This window comes from Parathielavia appendiculata (assembly GCF_033297405.1).
Source record: "Parathielavia appendiculata strain CBS 731.68 unplaced genomic scaffold N657scaffold_1, whole genome shotgun sequence".
NCBI classification, from domain to species: domain Eukaryota; kingdom Fungi; phylum Ascomycota; class Sordariomycetes; order Sordariales; family Chaetomiaceae; genus Parathielavia; species Parathielavia appendiculata.
The window spans coordinates 3,566,209-3,588,084 of NW_026944220.1; the positions used below are offsets into that span (position 1 = coordinate 3,566,209).

General features: G+C 57.6%; 9 protein-coding genes across 9 annotated transcripts; 4 read left to right on the plus strand and 5 right to left on the minus strand.

Annotated features, from left to right (window-relative positions):
- Nucleotides 1-15: 15 nt before the first annotated feature.
- N657DRAFT_609490 (uncharacterized protein) lies at nt 16-3,903 on the minus strand. Its single transcript, XM_062790298.1, has one exon. It carries the CDS (start codon nt 3,692-3,694, stop codon nt 122-124), a length of 3,573 nt encoding a protein of 1,190 aa, XP_062653072.1. The 5' UTR covers nt 3,695-3,903; the 3' UTR covers nt 16-121.
- Nucleotides 3,904-6,220: 2,317 nt separating this feature from the next.
- On the plus strand, nt 6,221-7,213 carry N657DRAFT_561690 (uncharacterized protein; the record flags this gene model as incomplete). The annotated part of the gene is made up of 1 exon (XM_062788072.1): nt 6,221-7,213. The coding sequence occupies one exon, from the start codon at nt 6,221-6,223 to the stop codon at nt 7,211-7,213; it is 993 nt and encodes a 330-aa protein (XP_062653073.1).
- Nucleotides 7,214-7,864: 651 nt separating this feature from the next.
- N657DRAFT_560658 (Phosphotyrosyl phosphatase activator) lies at nt 7,865-9,199 on the minus strand (the record flags this gene model as incomplete). The annotated part of the gene is made up of 1 exon (XM_062787990.1): nt 7,865-9,199. The coding sequence occupies one exon, from the start codon at nt 9,197-9,199 to the stop codon at nt 7,865-7,867; it is 1,335 nt and encodes a 444-aa protein (XP_062653074.1).
- A 316-nt stretch (nt 9,200-9,515) lies between these two features.
- N657DRAFT_562122 (uncharacterized protein) lies at nt 9,516-10,399 on the plus strand (the record flags this gene model as incomplete). Its single annotated transcript, XM_062788113.1, has 3 exons — nt 9,516-9,705; nt 9,768-9,925; nt 9,983-10,399. The coding sequence occupies 3 exons, from the start codon at nt 9,516-9,518 to the stop codon at nt 10,397-10,399; spliced, it is 765 nt and encodes a 254-aa protein (XP_062653075.1).
- Nucleotides 10,400-11,043: 644 nt separating this feature from the next.
- N657DRAFT_639897 (uncharacterized protein) lies at nt 11,044-11,883 on the minus strand. Its single transcript, XM_062791863.1, has one exon. The coding sequence runs from the start codon at nt 11,498-11,500 to the stop codon at nt 11,291-11,293; it is 210 nt and encodes a 69-aa protein (XP_062653076.1). The 5' UTR covers nt 11,501-11,883; the 3' UTR covers nt 11,044-11,290.
- A 1,464-nt stretch (nt 11,884-13,347) lies between these two features.
- Nucleotides 13,348-15,348, plus strand: N657DRAFT_562708 (ATP-NAD kinase; the record flags this gene model as incomplete). Its single annotated transcript, XM_062788159.1, has 2 exons — nt 13,348-14,779; nt 14,849-15,348. The coding sequence occupies 2 exons, from the start codon at nt 13,348-13,350 to the stop codon at nt 15,346-15,348; spliced, it is 1,932 nt and encodes a 643-aa protein (XP_062653077.1).
- A 1,094-nt stretch (nt 15,349-16,442) lies between these two features.
- On the minus strand, nt 16,443-18,764 carry N657DRAFT_587133 (uncharacterized protein; the record flags this gene model as incomplete). The annotated part of the gene is made up of 4 exons (XM_062789813.1): nt 18,307-18,764; nt 18,131-18,242; nt 17,829-18,080; nt 16,443-17,777 (listed from the first exon to the last, which is right to left on the minus strand). Coding segments are annotated over exons 1-4 (1,914 nt in total), but the record flags the coding sequence as incomplete, so codon positions are not given.
- On the plus strand, nt 18,303-19,219 carry N657DRAFT_66978 (uncharacterized protein). The gene has a single exon (XM_062795502.1). The coding sequence runs from the start codon at nt 18,691-18,693 to the stop codon at nt 19,165-19,167; it is 477 nt and encodes a 158-aa protein (XP_062653079.1). The 5' UTR covers nt 18,303-18,690; the 3' UTR covers nt 19,168-19,219.
- N657DRAFT_639900 (uncharacterized protein) lies at nt 19,117-21,004 on the minus strand. The gene is made up of 3 exons (XM_062791864.1): nt 20,581-21,004; nt 19,405-20,525; nt 19,117-19,270 (listed from the first exon to the last, which is right to left on the minus strand). The coding sequence occupies exons 1-3, from the start codon at nt 20,654-20,656 to the stop codon at nt 19,178-19,180; spliced, it is 1,290 nt and encodes a 429-aa protein (XP_062653080.1). The 5' UTR covers nt 20,657-21,004; the 3' UTR covers nt 19,117-19,177.
- Nucleotides 21,005-21,876: the final 872 nt, after the last annotated feature.

Sequence of the window (21,876 nt, forward strand, 5' to 3'; positions counted from 1 at the left end):
AAGGCTAAGAGCGGGAATCTGCCATATGACTTTATGATCATGGACTAGTTCTGCTTGGTTCTCAAGGACGATGGGCATAGCCTAGAGATCGAGTTTCAACAAGTCTTCTTGACGTACGAGACTAAACATCCACCGCAACCTCAGGCGCAACGGACACAGTGTCAACCTGCATATCCTCCTGCTTGACCTCAGGACTCCCGTCTCGTTTCTCACGCACAATTCCCTCAACACCCTGAGCCACCCCTTCTTCGCTCCCACTCCGACTCCCACCTTCCCCCTCCTCACTCCCACTCCGCTCCCGCTCTTCCTTCTCAACAGCAGCCAGCCAGTCCTCCTCCACCTGCTCCTCCTCCTCCGCAGCCCTCTTCTTCTTCGCCTCCAACCGCCTCAGCGCCACAAACGCGCTCGGAACCCGCTGCTCGCTCGCAGCAGCAGCCACCGGCGCCTTATTATTCACCGTCCTCCGCCACGGCCCCCGGCTCGCAACCGCGCTCCAACCCCCGTTGCTGCCAGCGGTCGCGTCACCCTCTCGACGGGTAATGGCCTGCGAGGACGCATCGACATGACAGAGCGACACGGCGCCGGCGAGGCCCAGCCGGGACACTGTCCTCGCGACGGTAGCCTTGAGGCTCAATAGAGCCGACTCGACCGCCTGCGGGGTCGGCGCGAGCGAGGTGGCGATGGCGGCGGCCGTGAGGCTCAGCGTGGCCTTGATCAGAACCTCGTCCGAAGAAGGGAAGAAGCTGGTGGCGAAGGTCAGCGCGGGACTGGAGCGGGAGACCGTGGCGAGGTCTGGCGCCAGCGCGGCGTCCAGTTCGTCGATTGTCAGGCCGAACCGCGGGTCCTTGAGGAGGAGCGCGTTGAAGGGCTGCTGCTGTAATTGCTGAGTGGGGGCGGCCGCTCTCGGTTTGATCGACGAGGTGCCGGTACCCAGGCTGGCAGCCGCCTGGGCGATGCGGAGGCATTGTGCCAGCGTCTTTTGCGGCGCTGAGACGAATCGCGGCGTCTTGAAGACACACACGTGGCGGTGCGGCTCCGGGTCCTGGCTTTCCGAGTCAAGACCGAAGTCCTCGGCCAGGGCGTGGAGAAAAGCGCGCTGATGGGCTTGCATGGGCTTGAAACGGAGGCGCTTCTCCGGTGCCGAGGCGAAGACGCGGAACTCGCGCTCCTGTTCTTGAGCCCATTTGATATTCTCCCGAAACCGCTTGAGGGTGAGGTCGGAATACGGGACATGATCGTCGGCGTGCGTGTTGGGGTCAATGTTGAGTGCCTCGGCGAGCTTTTGGTTCCGCTGGAGACGGAGACATTCATCGTCGCATTTGAGAAATGACTCTGCGTTAGGTGACGGGTTGAGCTTCGTCGCCTGGCATCGGACTTCTTGTTTCCGGTGCTGGCAGGGGCAAGTAATGAATGTCTTGGACTGACATGGTTTGTCCTCCTTGCAGGCATACGGCGCGTGGCACTGGTCGGCACACGTATGCTCGCACGATTTCCGAACTTTGCCACAGGGCTGAGAGCAATGCGAACCGGAGATGTCGACATCTTCGCACTCCCCATCCTTGTGGCATGTCTTCCTGCACTCGTGCGCCCCGCACTTGAGCTTTTTCCCGCACGGCAGACCACACCTGCCCTCCTCGAACCAGCAGGGCTGGTTTTTCAGCGATTTCTTCCCACAGACGCAAGGCTTTTCCACTAGGAAGGGGCACTTTGGACAGGGCGTCTCGTTGGGGTGGCATTGGTGCTCGACAGACGGATGGCCACATGGACGAGCTCTCGTGCATCGCAACCGGCACTCCGGCTGCCGCGTCCCGCACGGTTGCGGGGGCTGTAGGACGGTTCGTCCACAAGCGCAACTAATCTCGTCGAAGATGGCTTCTGGACACGACATACAGGGCCCTTTGTGGCATAGTTGTTGGCAAGTATGCTTGCCGCACTTGAGCTGACGGCCGCAAACTTGCAAGCAGATATGCTCTGGTTCGATGTTGTCGTTGGCGCTCCGCTTCTGCTTTCTCCGCTCGGCCGCCTTCTTCTCGCCACTGCAGCAGCGGTCTCCGCACTCGTGTCGTCCGCAGTTGAGCTGAGCTCGGCAGACGCGGAAACAGTGCGGGTGCTCAACGTTGCCCTGGTGACATACAGACTTGGCCGTTGTCCTCCCGCACCGACACGTGATGTCGGCGTACTGGGTGCAAGGCGCGCAGGAGCCGGTATGACACTTATCCGGGCACAGATGCCCACAAGCCAGCATCTTATTGCATGCTTTGTCGCAGTGCGGGACGGGATCCTGACAAGCCCGTCTTGGTTCTACCGGCATGGAATCGAGCCGAGTTTTGCCGCATGGGCAGTGAGTGACAACGTCCGGCGACAGGGGACAGTGGGCGGCCGGTTCATCTTGGGGGTGGCATGGTTTCTGGCAGATATGGTGTCCGCAGTCAAATGCCCGGCCACAGATATTGCTGCAGCGGAAGGAACCGTCGAACCACTGACTTGACCCGGGTTCTGCGCTATCAGATGCTGGTTTCAGTTGCCCATGGTTAAAGGACTCCATGACGCCGTCACGTTGGCTGCAAGGGATTTCTCGCCGCTCCTTTCCGCAATAACAGGTCGACGGCATCAACACCTCGCAGGAGCCGCATAACCCGGAATGGCAGGTTTGGGTGCAGTGGTGCTCTCCGCAGGGAAGAAGGTCGCCGCAAGGCTCCTGGCAGCTCCAGCCCTTTCCATAGTCGGTCTCGCTGCATCGTTTGGTCGAGGTATGCTTTCCGCAGAAGCAAGACTGTGTCGGGCCCATCAGCGTGCACGGCGGGCAAGGCCCCGCGTGGCACATCAACGGGCATTGATGCGGACAAGTTGGCCTTGGTTTCGAGCAAGTTTGTCCGCAGGTATGGGGAGGAAGCCCGGCAATGGGCTTGGGATCGACGTCTTTGCCACACCAACAGCGATAGGGCCCTGGCTGTTCGATCAAGGTAGAGTTGCAACCGGGACACCGCCAACCCTCAGGCCGGTCCGGGCCCTGATGCTCCTCCCGCTCCTTCATCTGGTTGGTGTACCACTTCTTCACACAGTGAAGATGGGTTACGGTCCAGCAAATGGAGCAGGACCACACCTTGGAGTTCCGCAGCACATCGTTTGTGCAGATGACGCATTCGTACTGGCGACGGTCGATATCCTCATGGATACGAGTGGGCAGGTCCGCAGCAGTGGATTTCGCCATGATAGTTGAAGAAAGCTGGGGTTTTGGCTGAGGAATCAAAGACGGTACGGGTTGACCCGGGACGAACTCGGCGGCGGTAACATTGAGCCCGGGAGTAGACCCGCCGCCGGCTCCTGCCCCCGGAACCGGAGGAGGTCCTCGTCCACCCCGATGCGATACCACGATGGAGCGTTGACCGGCGGTGGTACCTCTACTACGTCTCACACCGCCCTCCCTCCCCCTCCCACCTCGGCCCCTCCCGGAATGGTTACTGCGTTGGGATGTCACGTCCGCAGCCTCATCGCGGTTGGTAGCCACTGGCTCGGAAGCGTTTGTGGCGGGCTCTGTGTGTGCTGTTGCGCTCCCCTCGCCCGGAGTCTCCGATCGCTGTGGGCCATGTCGACGACCAGCTCTGAAACGGCCTCCTCTGAAATGGCCTCGGCGGCCCCCTCTTCCTTGGTGAGAGCCTCCTTGTGATGGAGCTGCTGCCGGTGTCTCGGCCATGGTAAAGATTGATGCCAAGTTTCCTTGTACCAAACCCTGTTGAGAACCAAAGAAACTCTAGAGTGGCGATTGTTTTGTGATGCGCTTTTTGAAATACAGCGACTTCGAATATGGTGAGGAAAAGGAAAAAGGAAAAGACAAGGCCGCCAACTTCCAACAGTGAGAGGCAGAAGAAGTGCTGAAGGCGGCAAAAGGCTGACAAACTTAAAAGTTTCGAGGTTGATGGCAAACACACAGCTTCAGAAACCACGCGAGCTTGCCGTATGAGTAATACTGTGTTATTGATTCTTCACACTGTTATGCTCAGCGCCTTCCAGGGCTGTCATGGTTGGCTGCACTGTGCAAACGGTCATTTGCCCTGGGTCTTCAATCTCAACGATGTCTTCGATCGGCTCGACCGGCTCAGACAGGCTGGCTGGCTCGACTGGGATCTTTGCTACTGCTTGTACTTCGAAAATGTTGTAGGAGACAGTGAGAAAGACACACCCGACCAACAGCCGCTACTTCGCGGTTTAAAAACGCAACCATCCACACCGCCTTGGTACCTATCTACATTATATGTTGGCCGCAAGGTAATGGCAGCACCCTGTACTCGACACGCCGTTGCCAATTCCAACGACATCTCGGGAGGGCGTGATGAAATTGATGAGAGGAGAATCTGCTTCATTACCCTCAAGAACATGATCCTACAGGGCAGCGAACTCTGCGGTGGGCACAGCCGCGTCCGCTCAAGGAGCCTCATTCCTCGCCGTGGGCGCTGGATACGCCACGCGGATGTGTGGGCCCGAAGCTGCCGGAGGCAAACCGGGCATCGGGGAAGGTGGACCCGCGCCGCTATCACCGGGCCCCTTGAACCATTGCCGGAGATTCAATTTCGGACGCATTTCAGCAATAGTAATCCGTAAAGCTGCCAATTTCATTCCTGGATGATGTACGCTATATTAGCAGGTAACACAAACAGCGTACCGCATCAATAGGTGCACGATGGATTCAGCGCAATTGGTTCAATGTACAGGTAAGTCAAGACCATCCTGCCGACCCCCAACTTGCAGTCAATGAGGAGGAAGTCTCTAGAACCATCTACCCGGCGGGGAAGCTTGCAGACCAGCCGAAGCGGTGAGGACCGTCTCTCTCGATGGTTGCCCATCTGGGGACAACAGGACACTCGTCCCACAGATATTGCCAGCAGGACGAACCCGTTTGTAACCGTGAATCTCGGTGGAACCCCTTCAGCTTCAGTGTTAAACTACAATGAGGTACTCCATACATCACGTACTCGTTGGGGCTTCGAAATCGCTGGTCCGACTACCCGCCAAGGTTGGAGCTGCTGTCCTGTGTAAGTCGAGACCTTGGTGGCTGTATGCAAACAGAACTTGCAGTGAAACCACAGGGCAAACTGAGTCGTTGAGCTGAGTCGCAAACGATCAGATGAAGCAGTCTTGCTGCCAAGTAGTTAGTATCTTGCGGGATCCCTTGCGCCTTTTCCGCGTGGCTTGAACAAGCCATTTGAAAGTGTGATTTGACGGCCCAATGGCGAAGGGACTCCTCAATTCTGGGGAGACGGACGATCGTGACCCGAGGATCGGACTGCCCGAAGAGAGGCATTTAGTTAAGTCTTTATAAAGGGGCGTTTGTTGAACTTTGTTCCACAGCATGGCGTTTCGGGTGACTCCCCGGTCCCAGTTGCCCCTGGGCTCGGTCGAGGCCTTGTCAATCCATAGGTACAGTAATTGCTGGCAAATTTGCTCGCACGCACAAAGTGTGCCGTTCCAATGTGCTTGGAATACTTAGAGGGTAAATACCTCCAACCCAGGCCATCGTTGGTGGTCTGGTGGTTCAGTGGGTGTTTCCCGTCATTGCCGGATTCGCATGCAAAACGCAAAACGCAAAGGCGCGTGATTAGCGTCGTCAACCAGCGCGCTTGACCCCCAGGCCCAGAAACGAGCCCCGTCTCTGCGGGCTTCATCACTGTCAACCGCTTGCGATTGGCGCCCTTTTCCCGGGTAAAGACCCCGCCTCGATCCCTGTCTGCATTCCGGGACCGCGCCTTGCGCCCTTGACAGCCAGCCAAACTTCGGCTCTCTTCCACTGGCAGGATCCATCATCTGGTCATATGGCAGGATCGCTGCCTGCCTGCTGCTGCCAGGCCTCGACTCACCATATCCGTATTCCTGTTCAATCCAGCCACTGCCCGCAGAGAAGTTTTCTCTAGCTTTTCCCGTCGGTCATGAGCTCGGCGCCAACCTAAGCGGCCGGTTGGCGTATTGCGATTCCACCACGTGGGCTTTGGAACCAAGCCGAACCCGGTTCCGCGAAGCCGCCCACTCCGGAGAGACGACGTTGGCCCGAGCTGCGAACGGGAATTTATTCTTGCGGCAGTTGCCCACCTATACCCAGCTCTGCTCCCAAGTTCCCGACTGCTGTTTCTCTCTCGTCATCTCAAACCGAACCGCCGTCGAGCCCATATGCACCCTTTTTCACCGTCCCAGACCCGGCTTCCCGAGCACATCTCATATCTCGGCCGCCATGGAGCCGGTTCCCGAAACGGAGAGAATGGAGGAGTTCCGGCCTTCACCCCTCCCGAGCCTGAGACTCTCGGCGACAGCGACGCTCGGTTCTTCTGAGTCGGACTTCCTAAGGAAACCACCTACCATCCGTCGATCTACTGATCCATCCCCGTCGTCTCCCATCTCGCCGTCTTGGATGCCGCTTACGCTCCCCTACCGGCCCCGCGCATCTTCGCCGTTGTCTAGCAACCACGCCAGATCGCGGTCAGCAGCAAGCTTGGCGCCGCCAATGACGCGCACCCAGTCTATGCCGGGCACGAGTACTACCGGCCATCTTCTATACTCTCCCCACATTCGACCCCAAAGCCCCTCTGGGTCTCCCGGCCGGATCCGTCTGCCGCGCAAGCCCGTCGACGAAGCCTTCCCTTCCTCGCCAACCCGAGTTTCCGTCCTCGACCACGAGCGAAAGTTGCCAGAGAGGAACACCTCGCCTAACCGAGCTATGGTCCCTGCGCAAACCAGCACGACGATGCCGAAATTGCGACGGCCGTCTTCCCCGCTCTACCAGATTGCACACGCCAGTAGTACGAGCTCCGGAGCAGCCCCTCCGACCACGCCCTCTTCGACTGCTGCTACCTCGCCGTCATACCGACCTTACGATTCTTTCTCGTCCGGCGCCTATGGCCACCCGGCCGCATACCTGTCCTCCTCCTCGGTGCCCTCGACCCCGACCTCTGCCCGATCCAGGAGCCCCAGCATCTCCAGCCTCGAGACCATTCCCGACTCGCCCGACGCCGAAGAGGCCGCCCTGGAGGCCGAGCGGATTGCACAACTGAAGGCGGCCGCGGACGCTGCCGAGGGCGGAGACGCCAAGGGTAGGAGCAGCGTGGATGTGCCCGCTCGTGGCCGGACTCTGAGCGGTTTCGGCTCGCGCGACAAAAGGAAGCGGTGGAGCGTGTGTGGTGCCGAGAGGCGGCAGGATCTGGACTTGGAGACGATTTGGGAGGATTAGAATATGCCCATGGTTTCCGTTGCGGCATGAGCGGGGGACGCGAGGTACACGACGAGCACGGCGAAGGCGGCGTATTGTCTATGCCATGAGCCAGTCTCGGCACGAAGAGCATGGCACTATACTACTCGCGTGCCGGTCGTCATCATGGCTTCACATATTGGCGTTTGGGTTTTGTCTTTCAGTTTTTCTGTTCCTGTTTGTTCATCCGGCATTTTGTGGCATGGTCGTCATCATTGGCAGGCGTTCAGTGGAGAATCTGTCGTTCTGATACCCTTCTCCATCGGTATTCTTTGAGGAAGCTGTGGCGGACTGGCCACACATTGTATCTTTATCTGGGAGCCTGGGTGTGAGGGGTCAATGTGAGTTTTGATGGCTGTTCTTGACTCCTTCGTTAAGCGGCAATAGGACGGTGTACTGCATTAGTTCGGACTGGATGCGGAGAGCCTATGTGCATATATTGCTTCTGCCTTAGGGTTCCGCGTGCTTCCGTTGGCTTTGATGGTTCTTCAAGCCCAGACAGTCCATGTGAAGTGTAGCGAGGGCTTCGAGTCAAGCGAGTATTCACACAGCGTTTATGGTGCCATCCAGTGCATTGATTGAGCTTCTTTCATTAAGCTGATATATGTTGCTCTCCAATCTATAATTCTTCCCTCAGTCAAACGGTATCCTCCTCAACTGCTCCACAGCCCCCCTCTTCTTCATTTCCTCGGCCGCAGCAATACTGCTCGGCACCTTGATCCCACAACAATCTCCCCATCCGACCTGCTGATGTATGTGCCTCACCCCGTCCTTGTCATCATACACCTCCACCTCCCCGCCCTCTTCCTCCTCCTCCTCATCTTTCACACCCCTCTCCGCTGGCTCGCTCATCCCCTCCGCGGCGGGAATCAGCGCGCCAAACAAGAAATGCTGCATCACGGGCAGCTTGCCCAGCACCTCGCTCACGAACATGCGCCTCATGCCGCCCTCGATTTTGGCCCAGTTCTTGGCGCTGCTGATGTCGTCCAGCATGGGGCTGTGCCACCTCAGGCCCTTGACCGTCTTGGTGCTGTTGACGAAAGCCACCTGGCCTAGGTACAGGAACTCGCCGCCAAACTCCTCGAGCGTCAGCTCCTGGTGCACGGCGCGCGGCGTGATGAAGGGGTGGTGCACCAGCTGGCTGGCGCCGAAGAGGAACGGCAGGAACTGGTAGTCGTCTAGCCCCCACACGCCGTGCGAGCCCGCCGGCTCGAGATAGTACGTGCTTTGCACCCGGCGCATGAGGTCCAGGTAGCGAGCAAAGACGCGCAGGGCCAGGGCGGGGAAGTCGGACCGTTGCAGGAGGGAGAGCTGGTATAGGCAGAGCAGCCACATGAAGAAGTTGAGCTCGTGGCCCGAGCCGTAGTCGATGCGGGTGCGGTTGCCGAAGGATTGGTGGAGGTAGGTGGAGAACTCGGCTGCCGCGGCCGCGTTGGAGATATTGAGCAGGGTGGCGTGCCATGAAGGGGACCGGTGCTTGACCTTGTCGAGAAAGACGCGGAAGGCTTTGTTGCCGAAGCGGGAACCGCCTTGGTCGTCTGGAGGGGAGTCTCGGCAGAGTGACTCGGCTTCGTCCAGGATGGAGAGAATGGATATGACGGTTGGGGACAGATCGGAATCTTTAACGGCGGAGATGGGCTTGTCGACGACGGATTCCGAAAGGCCGAAGATGAAGGAGAGAATGAGGGTGTAGGTTGGGGAAGCGAGGAACAGTTGGTGGTCCTTGGGTGAGAGTATCCTCCTGGTCGGCGTGGTGAAGGTGACAGTTGCTGGATCTGGGCGCGGCGGTGCTGCCGGTGTCTCCGGGACGGGCATCGGATTCGCAGGCTCGGCCTTTCTCCGCCGTGGCTCCAGTTTCGGGATGCGGTCCTTGAGGTTGGGTACCCCACGGTCTTGCTCAGGCGAGGCTTGGGCTGGGCCAGCGGCCTTGGTCGCCTCGTTAGGAACTGTGTTTGATGTCGCGGTCATAGCTTTATGTGTTTCTTCTAGTCGGGTGCGATACTGAGCACGAGGGAGTTCTCCAGTTGGCATTGCAGGTTACCGAGTTCAAATAGGAAAGTGAAGTTGATCGATGCCTGAAGGTTCTTGGCTGACGCAGGATCCTTGCAAGTACCGGGGCTGCTCGTTTGTCTGGAGCCGCTAAAATGCGGGGCTAGCCGCCTGCAGATCAGCCCGGAAAATCGCTGCAAATTCGATCCAACGGCTGAGGTGCGCTTCTCAAACTCTCAGACAACTTCATCAAGCCATTTTGCGAACACATGAGTCTCCGAAACAACATCTCAACATGACAGCAACAACATTACCGGAGGCCGCTCTCGGCGTTCTTCCACGCGCGGACGGATCTGCAAGATATTCTCACGCTGGATACACAGTGACGGCCTCAGTCAACGGTCCAATCGAAGCCCAACGGAGGGATGAGCATGCGTATGAGGCACACATCGATGTCATCGTACGACCAGCAGCAGGGGTTGGAGGTGGGAGGTCCCGCGACTCCTCAGCATAAGACGGGGTTCTCACTTGTGATTCGGTTATTTAGGGACCCGGGAACGGCACCTCGAGTCGATTCTGCAGTCCTCGCTCGCTCAGATCATCCTTGTCAAAAACTTTCCCCGCTCTCTCATCCAGATTGTCCTCCAGGTTGAGGATTCGCCAGAGAACGACTATGTGAATACCAAGCTCGTTCAGGCGAGCCTGGTGAGTGGGAGAGACCTGTTGACCGAACAAGACTTAGTCGGCTGATTCCTCGTATAGAACTTTGCCATTATGCCGGCGCTGATGCAGACTGCCGTCCTCGCGCTTCTCTCTGCGGCTGTGCCGATGAGGGCAACCGCAACAGCCACTGCTGTAGCGATCATGCATCAAGATGGTGCCAAGCAGACCGTGGTAGATCCACACCCGAGAGACATCGAAAAGGCCCAGTCAGTCCATGTGCTGGCCTTCACGTCGCATGACGAGTTACTCTTGGCAGAGAGCGAGGGCGACTTTACGGTCAAGGAGTGGGACAATGTGTATGAGACCGCCAGGGGAATTTGCTGCCGCTCTCCACCACAGGCAAAAGAAGGAATGGCGATGCTGCTTGACGACGAAAGTACCGGTGGCCCAGATATGCGGCAGTTCCTTCGGTCAACAATGGGGTTCAAAGTGGCTGCCGACCTCCACTGGAAGTGAAGCACCAAGCGCGATGAGCCGATCCACCTTGATTCCAAGAATTAGAACCCCCAGTTGAGCTTCGGCTCGAGATCGGTGCGTCACAGAAAGCTGGGTGGCGCCACTCCGAAGCAGAGGGCGTTCGAAGGACCGCCCGCATCACGACTGCGGAGTCGTCGAAACAACCACGGCGACTGCCCACGTTGGAGCAAGCATGGGTATGTCGCTCCAGGCCAGCAGACCGCCATGCTACTCGCGGCGCCGCAACTGCGAAGTGAATTTCGGCAGTCAGCCACGGTAACCAGGGAGTTCGAAGATGCACCAAAGGAACAAAACAATCAATGCCTCTTACTGGCGCTTTGGCGACTTTGCATTTTTTGCCTGTGGGACTTTGGTGCGGTGATGGAAGCAGATTGTCGCCTCCTCAGACACTAGTGGGCCGCCTGCTTGGCTGTGTTTGGGATTGCCCCATCAGCGCGCCGAGGCCTTGTTTCATCTCAACTCGGATCCTAATAAAACCACATAACGTTACAGTGTCTGTGACACTCTTCTCACGACAGCCTGGCGGACGCTCACTTCTCACAGGTTGGAGTCCAAACTTCGCATGTCTTTGACCGCGAAATCCCGCGCCCCCCCCCCCCCCCCACCACAAGTTTGGGGGCGCTTGTTGGGGCTGCCAATGCGGTAGCTGCGCAGCCTTGCAGAGACAAATACTGAAAAAAAAACCGCTTTCCGTTTCACGAGTAAGGTTTCGAGTTCCTCGACGTTCGAGGGCCCCAGAGCTTCGGTCCCGGGTTGACCTGCGCCGGGGCCTACGGTGGTACCCTACACCAAGTGCATCGTGTCTAGGGGCGAGGAAGCTGCAAATAATCCCACGTCTCGGAGCTTACAAACGTCTTCAGCATCGCTAAATCACGGTGAACAGACCGGGCGTTTATGCGGCTGCTTTCGCGGCCCAATGCGACGTTGCAGATCGATCCCCAGCGGCTGCCCTGAGCGGCAGATTCGCGGAGCTTCCCGGCTTGCTTCCAGGGGTTGCTTACCGTTGGCTGCTAGCCCCGGCAGCTCGCCTCCAGACCCCAGCCTCGAGGAGACAAGGTGAGACTGGCGAGCCTGCCACATCCGCTCCAGCGAGAGGTCGTAAATGCTACCTGGCCCCTTACTACGTGGAGTATAAGGCAGACTGGGGAGGTGAAGAGAATTGCGACGACGACAAGAGCACAGGACGTTGAGTACCTCCGTACTTGTTTTCTACCGTCTGTCGAGCCACGCTGCAGATGCCTCGCTGCATACACTGCATGCATGAGCCAGTACGCTAGACCAAGAGACTGGAACGGGGATACGGAGAGAGACGGGCCCCATGTCACTAAGGTACCTCGGGCGATGTACAGTACATACATGTACAGGCTTAGATATCCTGGACAGCACCCTTGCGGCAAGCTCTGACTACCCAGTACTCCGTACGCTGTTACCTTCCCCGAGCTCCTCATCCCCTGTCATGACCCGGGCTGCATCGTTGCTGCACATGAGATGGGTATTAAACCGCCAGAATGCGTTCCATGATTCTGGCTGGTCTTTGGCCTCGTCTTGATGACCCAGCCTACCATTCCTTTGCTGTTCACGTTTTCCTTCTTCAGCTCCGGGAGCACGTCTGGAAGCCGAGCTCTGGCAGTTCACCCTCGTTGCCTTCGATCATTGTTTGTCAACTCTTCAGTATATTCCTTTTTAATCCGGTAATTCAGCCTGCACTCCGTCTCGACAGGGTCATCTTGCATCTTCCCACCCACTCACTTGTGGCCAATCCCTATCAACATCGCTTCGAGCAGTATTGGACCGCCTCCGCATCGCTGTGCGTTGCGAACCCTCACACCTTACCTCGGCATTCTAGATCCGGCATACCTTGTGCTATTCGAGAACTTGCCATCACAGACCAGAGTGGTGCATCCACGTGAAGGTCGAGCTGCATCTTGAATCACAATCCTGCATCCCCACACCGCCAATCGGGGGACTTACACGGCCAAACGCCACAAAGAACCCATTGCGTAGCCGGCCGGAGACTGCCCCGCCATCAGCGGGCACTTGTTCCAGTTTGGCCCCACTACCCCGCCACCCACAAGAGCCATAACATCCAATATTTCCGCTCCCGTTTTGGCATCGAGTCCCCAAAACTGCGCATCAGTTCCGGTCACTGTACGGGGTATTGGGGAGCATTACACCGCGCATGACAAGCAGTTTGTCGGTCGAGCCTCGATTTTTGTTGGCCACACCGAGGTGAGCGCTTTCTCGACGTTCTTTTCTCTCGCTGTCCCTTGGAGACCAAGTTACATTAGACCTAAAAGACCCCTAAAAGGGCTGGCCGAGCCATGGAACGGCCCAGTGGCCCCGTTTTCCAATGTTCCCTTTGTCAAATGTTCCAGACCGGCCATTCCTAAGAGGCCAAGGCCTCTGACACTCTCGGCCTCCCATGCATTGCACAGAGCATGTCCGTACCACAGTAGGAAAACGCCCAGTGGTGTTCCCTCGGCCTGTGTAAGCTCGGCCCAAGTCAGGGCAGTCAACAGATCAGGGACCCAGCCTCAACTTTCACTGGCATACACTGACGTCGACGAAACAGCGCATCGGGTCGCCTCGTGCATTATCTCCGTTTCTTTGCAAGGCTTTTGAGGGTTACACAGGCTGCACTCCCCCACTGTCTTCCGCACCTACAGTACGATTTTCCGTGAGATCCGACTCTGCAGGTTGCCCTGCCTACCTACCAGAACTTTCCCTGGCATCCAACGGACGGCAAACGCACAAAGCGCATCGGAGACACACGAACATCCGTACGGGTGATTACTCCGCGGGACGCTAACCCTGGTCCCCTACTTTCCAACTACAGGGGCTCTAACCAAGCCCTGCTGCGCTCGACTGCTAGATTGCGGATTACCTGAGAGCGGAGCCGAGAATAGCACCCCACACCCCATCTGACCATGCCTGGTTCAATTCACCCAGTCCTTGGTCTCCCCGCCGAGCTCCCGCTTCCACTGCGGCAGGAGGGCCACGAGCCAGAGGGAGTTAATAAGCCCTCATCATCCGTCAACTCCGACTCCTCGCAAACTCCGGCTCCCAATGCCGCCCTCGCCTTGACCCTGTCGCCTCCGGACAACGGGGACGACCACTCGACTGCGACAACGCCCACCGCGACACCCGCGTCCTCAACAACAAAAACCCGGAATCATGACCTTGTCGCCGAGCCGCAATCCACTCTGCCTGCAATAGGCTCCTCTGCTTCGCCAGGCCACGACTTGTCGCATCACCTCAACCACTCCCTTCCAACCTGTCCTGCTCCCGCCCGCGGCCACCGCAGGAGCGCGCTCTCGGTCGAGTCTGTCCCGCGACAGACGATTATGAAGGCACTGGCCTCGGTAGCACGCAACAACAAACCGCAGGCCCTCTCGCTAAGCAGCATGCTCTCCGCACACAGCGCCCAGATGGGCGCCGACACGCGGCCCGCGTCCTCTTCTTCGCAACAGCTCTGTGACGCCCTCAATGGCCTCGCCCAGGCACAGAATTCCCGTTCCAACGTCACCGCCACCCCGACCGCTGCTTTCCCCTCGCTGCAGTCGCCTTGCTTTTACCACAACCGCTTCGATGACGCCGTCGACATCGACAAGGTGCTTGAGGAGATCAAGAACGACGAATGGATGTCGCATTCGCGCTTGGTGCAAACAGCCACCGGCGTGCGCGAAGTATCGAAGCAGCTCCAGCGCCGGCCCATCAAGCGCGCCGTCAAGAACGTCATGATCGTGACCAAGGCACGCGACAACCAACTAGTTCTGCTCACTCGCGAGCTGGCCCTGTTTCTCCTCCAGACCCCGCGCTATGGGTCCGACATTGGCGTCAACGTGTACGTCGACGCAAAGCTGAGGCATTCGAAGCGTTTCAATGCTCGGGGGATAACCGACCAAGACCCGCGATTTCACGAGATGCTCAAGTATTGGACACCGGACCTGTGCTGGAGTCAGCCCGAGAAATTTGACCTGGTTCTTACTCTCGGCGGCGACGGCACCGTGCTCTTCACGTCGTGGCTCTTCCAGCGCATTGTGCCGCCCGTGCTCTCATTCAGCCTGGGCAGTCTCGGGTTCCTGACCAGCTTCGAGTTTGAGCGGTACAAGGATCACCTCAACCGCGTCATGGGCGAGGACGGGATGCGTGTTAACCTCCGGATGCGCTTCACTTGCACGGTATACCGCGACGGGCCCATGGGCCACGAGATGGAGGAGGGCGAGCAATTCGAGGTGCTGAACGAGCTCGTCATCGACCGCGGGCCGTCGCCCTACGTCTCCAATCTCGAGCTGTACGGCGACAACGAGCTGTTGACTGTGGTTCAGGCGGACGGCTGCATTTTTTCGACCCCGACTGGTAAGCTCTCACTCCTCATGCCTTTCTCCTCCCCATATTCTTTTCGCGTATTGACTCCGACGGCCGCAGGATCAACAGCCTACTCCCTCTCCGCGGGCGGCTCGCTCGTCCACCCCGACATCCCCGCCATCCTCCTCACGCCAATCTGCCCGCACACCCTGTCCTTCCGCCCCATGGTCCTCTCCGACACGATGCTTCTGCGCGTCTCGGTCCCTCGCAACAGCCGCGCGACCGCCTACTGCGCCTTTGACGGCAAGGGCCGCATCGAGCTCAAGCAAGGCGACCACGTCACCATCACGGCCTCGCAGTACCCGTTCCCCACCGTCGTGCGGACCGACACGGAGTGGTTCGACAGCGTGTCGAGGACGCTGAGGTGGAACGTGCGCGCCGCGACCCAAAAAGCGTTCAAGGCCGGCGGGAACATTAATAATGGCGAGGCGGCGTCGTCGGAGGGCAGCGAGGACGATGACGGGTGGGATATCGATACCGACTCGGCGTGCTATGCCAGCGAAGAGAGCAGCACCGCTGCGAGTCCGCTTAGGAGGCAGATGAGCATGTTAGGGCTTTGAGTCTCTTCTTTAATCTGTCATGTGGGGGCCTTGGATCAGAGTAAGCTGTTGGCTTGTTTGGTAAATCGTTGAGCTTGGTTGCGAAGCACTGCTGTTAGAAAGCGAGCGTGGAACATGGAGTGTGCAAAGCGGCCTCGGAGCCCTGGCCATGGCACGGCGGGTGCCGGCCGGAAATGCTCGGCCTTTCATCGTTTTTTTGTTGGCGGCGTTCTAAGAGTTTGGGTTGCTCGAACGATTGGGATGATGGGTATTGGAGGTGCGTAATCTACATACTCGTGATCCTATATATTATCTGCCTGACATTCGATCGATGGCGTGAGCTGTTGACGTCCTGGACAAGTAGATTGCTTTGATGTCATGGACGAGTTGGGGTTCAATACAGCTAAGCGCCCTTCGGCTGCCCCGCCCGCAGATCGAATGAGATCAGACCGGATCGAACCACATCACATGCTGTATAGTAGGAAGTTGGCTGGCCACCGTACCCATGTGTGTTCTATGGCCGGGTCTCGGACCAGAGCGTCGCGCAAGGTGCTCTAGCTGGCGCCACGCCAAACATTTGCTCAATGGAGGTGCCGCATGCCAACTACCTTACTGAACCCATGTCTCACGGCGACCACCCAGCTAACCAACACATCTTCAGAGCCCCTTACAGTGAAACCAGTCAGACAGTTGTATGGACACCATCCATCCATTCCTTCGCTTGTTGGATGGGAAATAGCGAAACGACAGCCACACCCGCCACAACGAAGATGCTCCTACCCTAAACAGCTTATCCGACAAAGGCCATCAACGACCACAGTCCCAACATTGCGCAGGGAGGCCCTACCCCAGCTCCATTATATTCTACCGTCCGGCTTTTCCTGCACTTCCTTCTTACCCGAGAGCTAACTGGGCCAACTTTGCCCATCTCATATGCTCGCGACAGCTGTTCCCCCTGAGCCCAAGATCCCCCTTATATACGTTTTCAGACTAACAGCCCATACACTCCTTGCATCATTAGATAGTCCTTCGCGCATATATATGCTCACCCTACAAAACCCTTCATATATCAAAAGACAGATAGCCGCAATGCCATGATCCACAAATCACCGCACCCAGCTGGACCGTTTGAGCGCAAGCAAGCCCGTCGCAGCGTCGACATCGTTCTTCTTGCTGGGGCTGACTTGGCCGCCGCGCATGAAGCGCTGGATCTCGTCGTCATCTGCCTCCGCTACAGGATTGTCCGGGTCCGGTGCAACGGTGCCGTCCCCGTCGTCGCCGGCATCTTCATAGATCTCCAGCGGAGATTCGGCACGTGCTTTGTCCCGTTGGTAGTGGTACCGGGCGCGAGAAAATGCCGGGCTGGTGGCGGCGCGGTTAAGAGAGAACAAGCTGCCGCGCGGTTCCTGCGGGAGCGTACGGCGCGGGTTTCGGCGGTCGTACTTAGATGACGGCGCCCCGGAGGGCAGCAGGCGCCGGCCTGATGATGTGAAAGTGCTGGAGAATGGGCGGCGGGGGTTGCCGTTCTCGTCCGGGCTCCAGTTCTCCTTGTCTGAGTCGTTGCCAGACAGGCCGGCCAGCGTGGCGTTGTTGGGCTTGTGCTTGTCGAGGTGCAGATTGGGAGCCATGCGCTGCATGTTATGCTTCTGGGTGGGTGTGAAGACCGTCTCGATTCGTCCCCAGCTGCTCGACGACCTTGCTAACTTCGCCCGCTTGGTCATACCCGGACGGGTGGCCGCCCTGCCCATGGGAGCACCGCGCTTCCCGCCGCTGCTGCTCTGGTCGAGAGGGCTGCCGCTGCTGATCGAGCTTGTTGATCTGGCGAGGTGAATAGCTGCGATGGCCGAGCCGCTGCTCTCATGCTTGGCTTGCATAATCAACGCGTCCTCCCGGTTGCCCGGATCGCAGCAGTCTTCCCAGGCTTGGACGTCGAGTGACCGGCCGCGAGTCAAACGAGGCGGCAGGCCGATCCTAGCTGCAGACAAAGTGCGAGTAAACTCGGAGAGGGATGAGCGGGAGGACTCGGTCTGTCTGCGGGAGTCTGGCCTTAAGAAAGGATCCACCGATGCAGGGGGGTTTCTTGGGCGTTGTGGTGAGATCATTGGGTCGATAAGCTCAGCCTTGCCATCCAGAGACAACGCCAGACGGTAGTGGGACGGCTGGGAGCTCGGGGGTTGAATGGGGCCGGCAGAACCTGCGCCAAAATGCATGTCGGGCGGGCAGGTGGATGGGAACGGCTCGAATCTACATACACATGGTAAGTGCCAGCTTGCGTAAAGGGCCAGACGAACGGACCTGGAAGAATCACCGGAGCAAGGATTAGGAAACGAGGTCGAAAAACCGGCGGCATTCCGTCGGTTGGCCAGGTAGCCAGTTGGACCTGAAAAGGACCGAGACAGGATCGGCCTTGGCTCGCTGGGACGTTCGAGTTGTGTAGGCCCCGAGATCTTCTCCAGGGGAGGCATTCCTCTTCCCTCCAAGATTATCGGGGCCTTAGCCACTGGTACGTCTTGCGAGGCCCCCGGCTCCGCATCTGAGTGTGCGCTGGCAGGGTCAGAATGGACAGAGGAATCCGTGCTTTGCTCAGGCTGGGACAAGGTCTGGCTGGGCGTGAAAGTGGGTTCCAATTCGAACTGTGCGTTGTAGTCGGTTGACAAGATCCTGACGCGGCCCTGCGTGACGGATTCGATAACCTGGGGCGACAATAGACGTGATCTCCGGCGGTCGTTCTGGCGGCGGTTCTGGAACCATATCTGGGCAGGCCATTAGCCGCGGGTTCACCTGGGCAGACGGTGGTACTTACCTGAACCGCCTTCTCACTCAGAGAGACGCGCTTTACGATCTCAAGGCGCGCTTCCTTGTCGGGCTTCGGGTTCTCATTGTAGGCCCTCTCGAGGATCTCCTTGTCTTCTAGCCTGGAGAATCGTGTCAACACTAGAGGAGGCATTGGTAGGAAGAATTCGTGGTCAAGAAACGTACTTGGTCCGATTCCTCTTGCCCTTGGGGTGGCGTTCCCTGCCGACAGATGGTGACGCCGACTCCAGGCTGGCTCGTGGAAGTTGCGCAGGACCTGCAGGTGGCGGAACAGTGGCCGAGACGCTGGAGGATGTCGTTGGAGGACAGGGCGGAGAGGATGAGGACGATGACGAGGAAGGCACGGCATTGGAGTCCATGGTGGACGGCGGCGGATTCATCAAGGTATGTCTGACGCACTTGGTCGAGGACAGAGCAAGACAAGTTGCAAAGGCGGGACACCTGGACAATTATACGCGTCGCCGCGTCAATTGCATGACGGGTGCCAATGAAACACAGAGGGGAGAGAAGAGACGAAAGTAAAAGTAAAGGGTGAGCCTGTCAGCTATCATGCCATACGCACAACTGTCATGGATAGAGGAAAACGGCCGGGTCGGAACAAGGACAGGACGTCTCGCGGAGTCGGGTTTGGGAGTCGAGGGGATATCCATATATAAGGCGCCTCCACTGTATCTAAAAAAGACCCACGTCGTGTGCCAGCTTTCGCGCCTGTCCGCGTCAAGCTTCGGCCAATCACAAGCCCAAGCGCTTTCCTATTTAGGAGAGAAGTCAACAGAGCGGCGGGGGAACAACTGCAGAAGAGCGTGCCAAGGCCGCTCATCTTGGACAAGGCTCTTCCCATTGCACCTTGGAACGCTACATAACAAGGGAAAGAAAAAAAGAGATGAATATCATCATGACACAGGACACCGTTCCTGCGAAGAAATTGACAAAAGGATATGCTCACAATCCAAAGGTATACCAAGGTCGTACTCCCTCCCCTGTGAATCGCTGACGCACGAAAGACACCAGACAACAGCTCGATGAATTCCGCAGCTTAGTCTTCCACCTCCTCGGACAACGCCTCCAAATCGTTCCTCAGCACCGCCCTTCTCATTTGCCTCTCGCGCTCGAGCTCGACCACACGCGCCTAAACCAACAATGTCAGGTATGAATTCCTATTCAGGGAAGCATTAAGATGGTTTCAAGTGTCGGAAGCCGCCCCACTCCAGGGACAGCCATAATGGGTTACAAACAGCACACAAACAACGAAAATTACTGTACCTGCAGCTCGGCAATCTTGAGTTTGCTCGACTTCAGCTTATCCCGCACGTCGTTCCGGCCTCTTTCCAGGCCACTCACGATGAGGGCGTGCCGGTTCAGCCTCTCCCGCACCGCCTGCCGCGCCGCCGCCGACACGGGCTGCGCCTTGAGCAGGTCCAACACCGCCTTGGTAATGTCCGCGTCGTCATCCCCGGGCGGGCGCTGCTGCCGCCCTTGCGAAGACGAGCCGCCTTGTCCTCCTCCCGCCGCCGCCGCGGCAGCTTCTGCATCCGCGAAGATAAAGTTCTGAGTCCGGGTTGGGGTCGGGGCGAAAGGTGCCGCGAGACCTTGAGCATTCTTTAAACGTTTGCCTCCTGGCTCCGATGGAGCGACAAAGCTGTTTCCTGTCCCAGGAGTTAGCAGACCGCCGTGGCCTGTGCGTGTGGCGTGCCGGCTTGGGGTGATAGGGCTGTCGCTGAATTGGGACCGCTGCGACTGCTGGGCTTGGTGAAGTCGTTCGCCCCAATCCGCCAGCTCGACGAGTTCCCGGGCGTCATCCGGATCGATATCAGACAGATCCGCAGTGCCGCCTCTGCCTACACCCTCGATTGCGGGCCGCTTTCTCTTGGAGGTGTGAGTTGTCGGAGCCGGGTGCTGGATGCGACTAGATGGGCGACCCGCGCCCGCCGTCGCATCGCTGTCGTCATCTGAGCTCGACGAATGGTCCACTATACGGGGGTTACCACGAAAGACCCCCTGCCTCGGTCGTGGTGTTGGGAACACGCTGCTACTGGGCGAATGGAGTGGCCCGCTGATGACTGTTGACGCAACCTCGGACTGAGGGGTCTCGGCGCGACTGCTCCCTTCCTTGCCGGGGCGGGCCCTAGATCCAGGCTGGACTTTACTCCATGCACTCATTGTAACCGGCACGTTGGCGGTTCCAAGGCTATGGCTGCTGCTCCCCAAGTTGCTGAGAGCCGACCTCTGCTCAAGCGTCTCCTGAGCTTGCGCCTTGTCCTCCCACAGGAAGAAGCCGCACTGCTGTCCTCGTGGCTTATGGCACGTGTAGAACCAACGCCCCTTGTTTGGGGTTTCCTTGGATACCTGGAAAAAGGCCGCTTGCTCAGGAGGGTCACAGGCACCTGTCGAACAGATTGTTAGAAAAACACCGGTAATACAACAGGATGATCAACTCACAATGCCATTTGTCGTCTTCGAACCTCCCTAGTACGTGACGTTGGGTTTGCGTTGGAGTAACCGTTGCTACCGACATCGAAGTCCAACCGCTTCAAAGGGGATATGGATACTTTGTTCACGCCAATCCAGGGGTCAGTACAAACCAAGCCGGTTGATGTCAATTTCGAAAGCATATCATAGATGGTGATTGAGCGTTGGCGTAGGTATGTGAATTGCCAGGTAAATTCAGGACGGAGTTGAGGCTGGTTTTCACAAAATGTACGGAATATGCGGGGAAGAGCTGAGGATGAAGCCAGCGGGAGTGCGAGTCGACTGCGCCATCGCAGGGGTCTGGATGATATGGAAGGGGATGCATTTCAGAGTGGCTGGAGAAAGCCCTGCTATTTGAGCCCACTGCATCAGAATGCAGGAGACGCGCGGTTCGGCACCGCATATCTCCTTCGTCCAACTCCAGAAATAAAAGTGCCGGGCGGCTAGATTGATATATTCGATTCAACGCCGGATATACTTTGAGGACGAAGTTTCTTGTCAACCCTCAAGAAAGCCTTACTGCAGGCATACCACTCCTAGGATCACTCCCGGCCATGGAATTGGCAAAGATGCATATAGATGCCCAATCAAAGTTTGAATTGCATTGTCAGTGACATCAAAGGATGCCTTTAGATAGCCAAAAGGCTTCCTACAGACACAAGAAGGCAAAGTGAGAAAAGTAATAGTTAACTATACTCCGTATATAACGTTATTGGTCTTAGCCAGCGGTCCCTCCGCGCTATTTTACATGCAAGGCATCCGCTCTTGGGCGTTCCCAGCAGTCCCTTCCCATCTAGCAGTCCGGAACTCACCTTCCCGGCTTAGTGATGATGAAGCTGGAGGCGGCCATCCGGTCGTATTCGTCACTTAGCTACACAGTTAAACAATAACTAACCGACTATTATATTGAAGTAGCAGTCACCCAAGAAAGGGTAACTCGCGTTCAAACCTTGGCTCTCTTCCATCCTCGAGCTAATAGTGGCGCCAAATACCACATTAATAGGTGTTCGACAGTCTCTTGCCCTTTCCCATACTCGCAGCAAGGCGTCAAGACCTCTGGGATACTCATTTTGAAGAGAAATTCCTGAAGGCCTATAGCCCCAGTTCAGATCTAGACTAGCAGTGGACTAGGAGTGTTGGGCAGCCAACAGTTACTTGCTCAAGTAAGCTTAGATCAACCAAATGGTATTGAACAGATTGAGGTATGAAACGAAGCTTGAATTGGAGTCACGATTCCAGAGTGACCACACAAATGAAGGATCAAGA

What these genes read in the sequence shown, in the direction of transcription:
- N657DRAFT_639897 (XM_062791863.1), bottom strand. Translation starts at nt 11,500, where the DNA reads ATGTGGCAGGCTCGCCAGTCTCACCTTGTCTCCTCGAGGCTGGGGTCT.
- N657DRAFT_609490 (XM_062790298.1), bottom strand. Translation starts at nt 3,694, where the DNA reads ATGGCCGAGACACCGGCAGCAGCTCCATCACAAGGAGGCTCTCACCAA.
- N657DRAFT_639900 (XM_062791864.1), bottom strand. Translation starts at nt 20,656, where the DNA reads ATGTCGGTAGCAACGGTTACTCCAACGCAAACCCAACGTCACGTACTA. An exon ending in CGAAGACGACAAATGGCATT is followed by an intron (nt 20,526 to 20,580) that starts GTGAGTTGATCA and finishes TCTGTTCGACAG; the next exon opens with GTGCCTGTGACCCTCCTGAG. An exon ending in TCAAGATTGCCGAGCTGCAG is followed by an intron (nt 19,271 to 19,404) that starts GTACAGTAATTT and finishes TTGTTGGTTTAG; the next exon opens with GCGCGTGTGGTCGAGCTCGA.
- N657DRAFT_66978 (XM_062795502.1), top strand. Translation starts at nt 18,691, where the DNA reads ATGCCATACGCACAACTGTCATGGATAGAGGAAAACGGCCGGGTCGGA.